The 1,131-nt window shown below is 50.0% G+C and overlaps 2 protein-coding genes across 2 annotated transcripts; one reads left to right on the forward strand and one right to left on the reverse strand.

Annotated features, from left to right (window-relative positions):
* Nucleotides 1-73: 73 nt before the first annotated feature.
* On the forward strand, nucleotides 74-322 carry CTAM01_17372 (uncharacterized protein; the record flags this gene model as incomplete). Its single annotated transcript, XM_060533356.1, has 1 exon — nucleotides 74-322. The coding sequence occupies one exon, from the start codon at nucleotides 74-76 to the stop codon at nucleotides 320-322; it is 249 nt and encodes an 82-aa protein (XP_060372064.1).
* Nucleotides 323-606: 284 nt separating this feature from the next.
* CTAM01_17373 (uncharacterized protein) lies at nucleotides 607-917 on the reverse strand (the record flags this gene model as incomplete). Its single annotated transcript, XM_060533357.1, has 2 exons — nucleotides 607-778; nucleotides 850-917. 2 exons carry the CDS (start codon nucleotides 915-917, stop codon nucleotides 607-609), a joined length of 240 nt encoding a protein of 79 aa, XP_060372065.1.
* Nucleotides 918-1,131: the final 214 nt, after the last annotated feature.

The raw sequence follows: 1,131 nt of genomic DNA on the forward strand, positions 1-1,131 counted from the left end.
TATTTATTGATTGAGCTATCTCATGACTCGTGGACCGCGGCTTTGTCGGAAGTCGACGTCCTTGTTTTAGGAAATGATTGCTCATCGCTCCATACTCTTGCAGTGCTTTGCTTCGCGATCTTGGCTCATTCTCGACCATCTGAGGGACAGCGCAACCCATACCGCACAGTCGTCCAGGATGACGACTATTGTCGAAAACCTGTCGGAATGCTTGAACTGCAACAGACACCAGTCAGGTCGTTTACATACAGGGGTCAGCGAAAAGGGATTCATCTCATATGCAACACACTTCTCTCTTTCCGCACGGACGTTTGATATCTAAGCACCAACACAGTCTGGCTTAGTACGGGAGTACTTAGCCCAGAAAAACCTTAAGTTGACAGAGTTGCTCCATCCATGGTTTGGAGCAAACATTGGCTTCAGTGTCATCACCAACAGGGGTTCTAAGTGGGTTGGAAAGCCGGCTCTGGATTACCTAACCTCTGTTATTGGAGATGGAGAGCGTGCCCAAGTGTGTGGGTCGGTCGTTGAATGACGTGTATTGTGTTTGGCATGTATATCTGTAGGCCAGGGTTTAATATACACTGTGTAAGCATCAAAAACGGCTTATGTGTCTGTGCGAAAAGAGATCAGAGAGTTGAAGAAGGTGAAGGCCTTTTCGCGGACTCCTGTACCGCCCTCGCGGAGTGTCTCCTGATAGCAGCCAAAGCTGCCGGCGCACAATAGCAGCCCTCGATCCGTTTCGAGAGGTTGATAGTCGTCGTTGGCAGGAATTTGACTACGGCCAATTGCAGTGTGGTGTTCTCTTCCCTCTACGGAATCCCGTGCTAGCCAATGCAGATCCTGAACCTCGCTGATCCAAGGCTCTCGCGTTCAACGCTGGCTCGTCGCAGCCAAGCTGCGCGTGTCAATGGCATCTCGAGCTTCTAATCTTCCTCTCCAAGATGCGTATAGTGATATGTAGAGCATTGACTGTGCTGCAGAGGAGAATGATGAGCCAAAACGTGGTCATAGCGTGAAGAAGCCACGAACGCAAAGTGTGCACGGTAGAAAGATGTCTGAACGAAGGGAGGTTGTTTTCGATAGAGGCACTGGACTCAGAAGTGGGCTTGGTAGGAATGGTCGCAGGAA

The sequence above is a fragment of the Colletotrichum tamarilloi genome (assembly GCF_030869305.1).
Source record: "Colletotrichum tamarilloi strain Tom-12 chromosome Unknown Scaffold_569.1, whole genome shotgun sequence".
In the NCBI taxonomy this organism is placed as follows: Eukaryota; Fungi; Ascomycota; class Sordariomycetes; order Glomerellales; family Glomerellaceae; genus Colletotrichum; species Colletotrichum tamarilloi.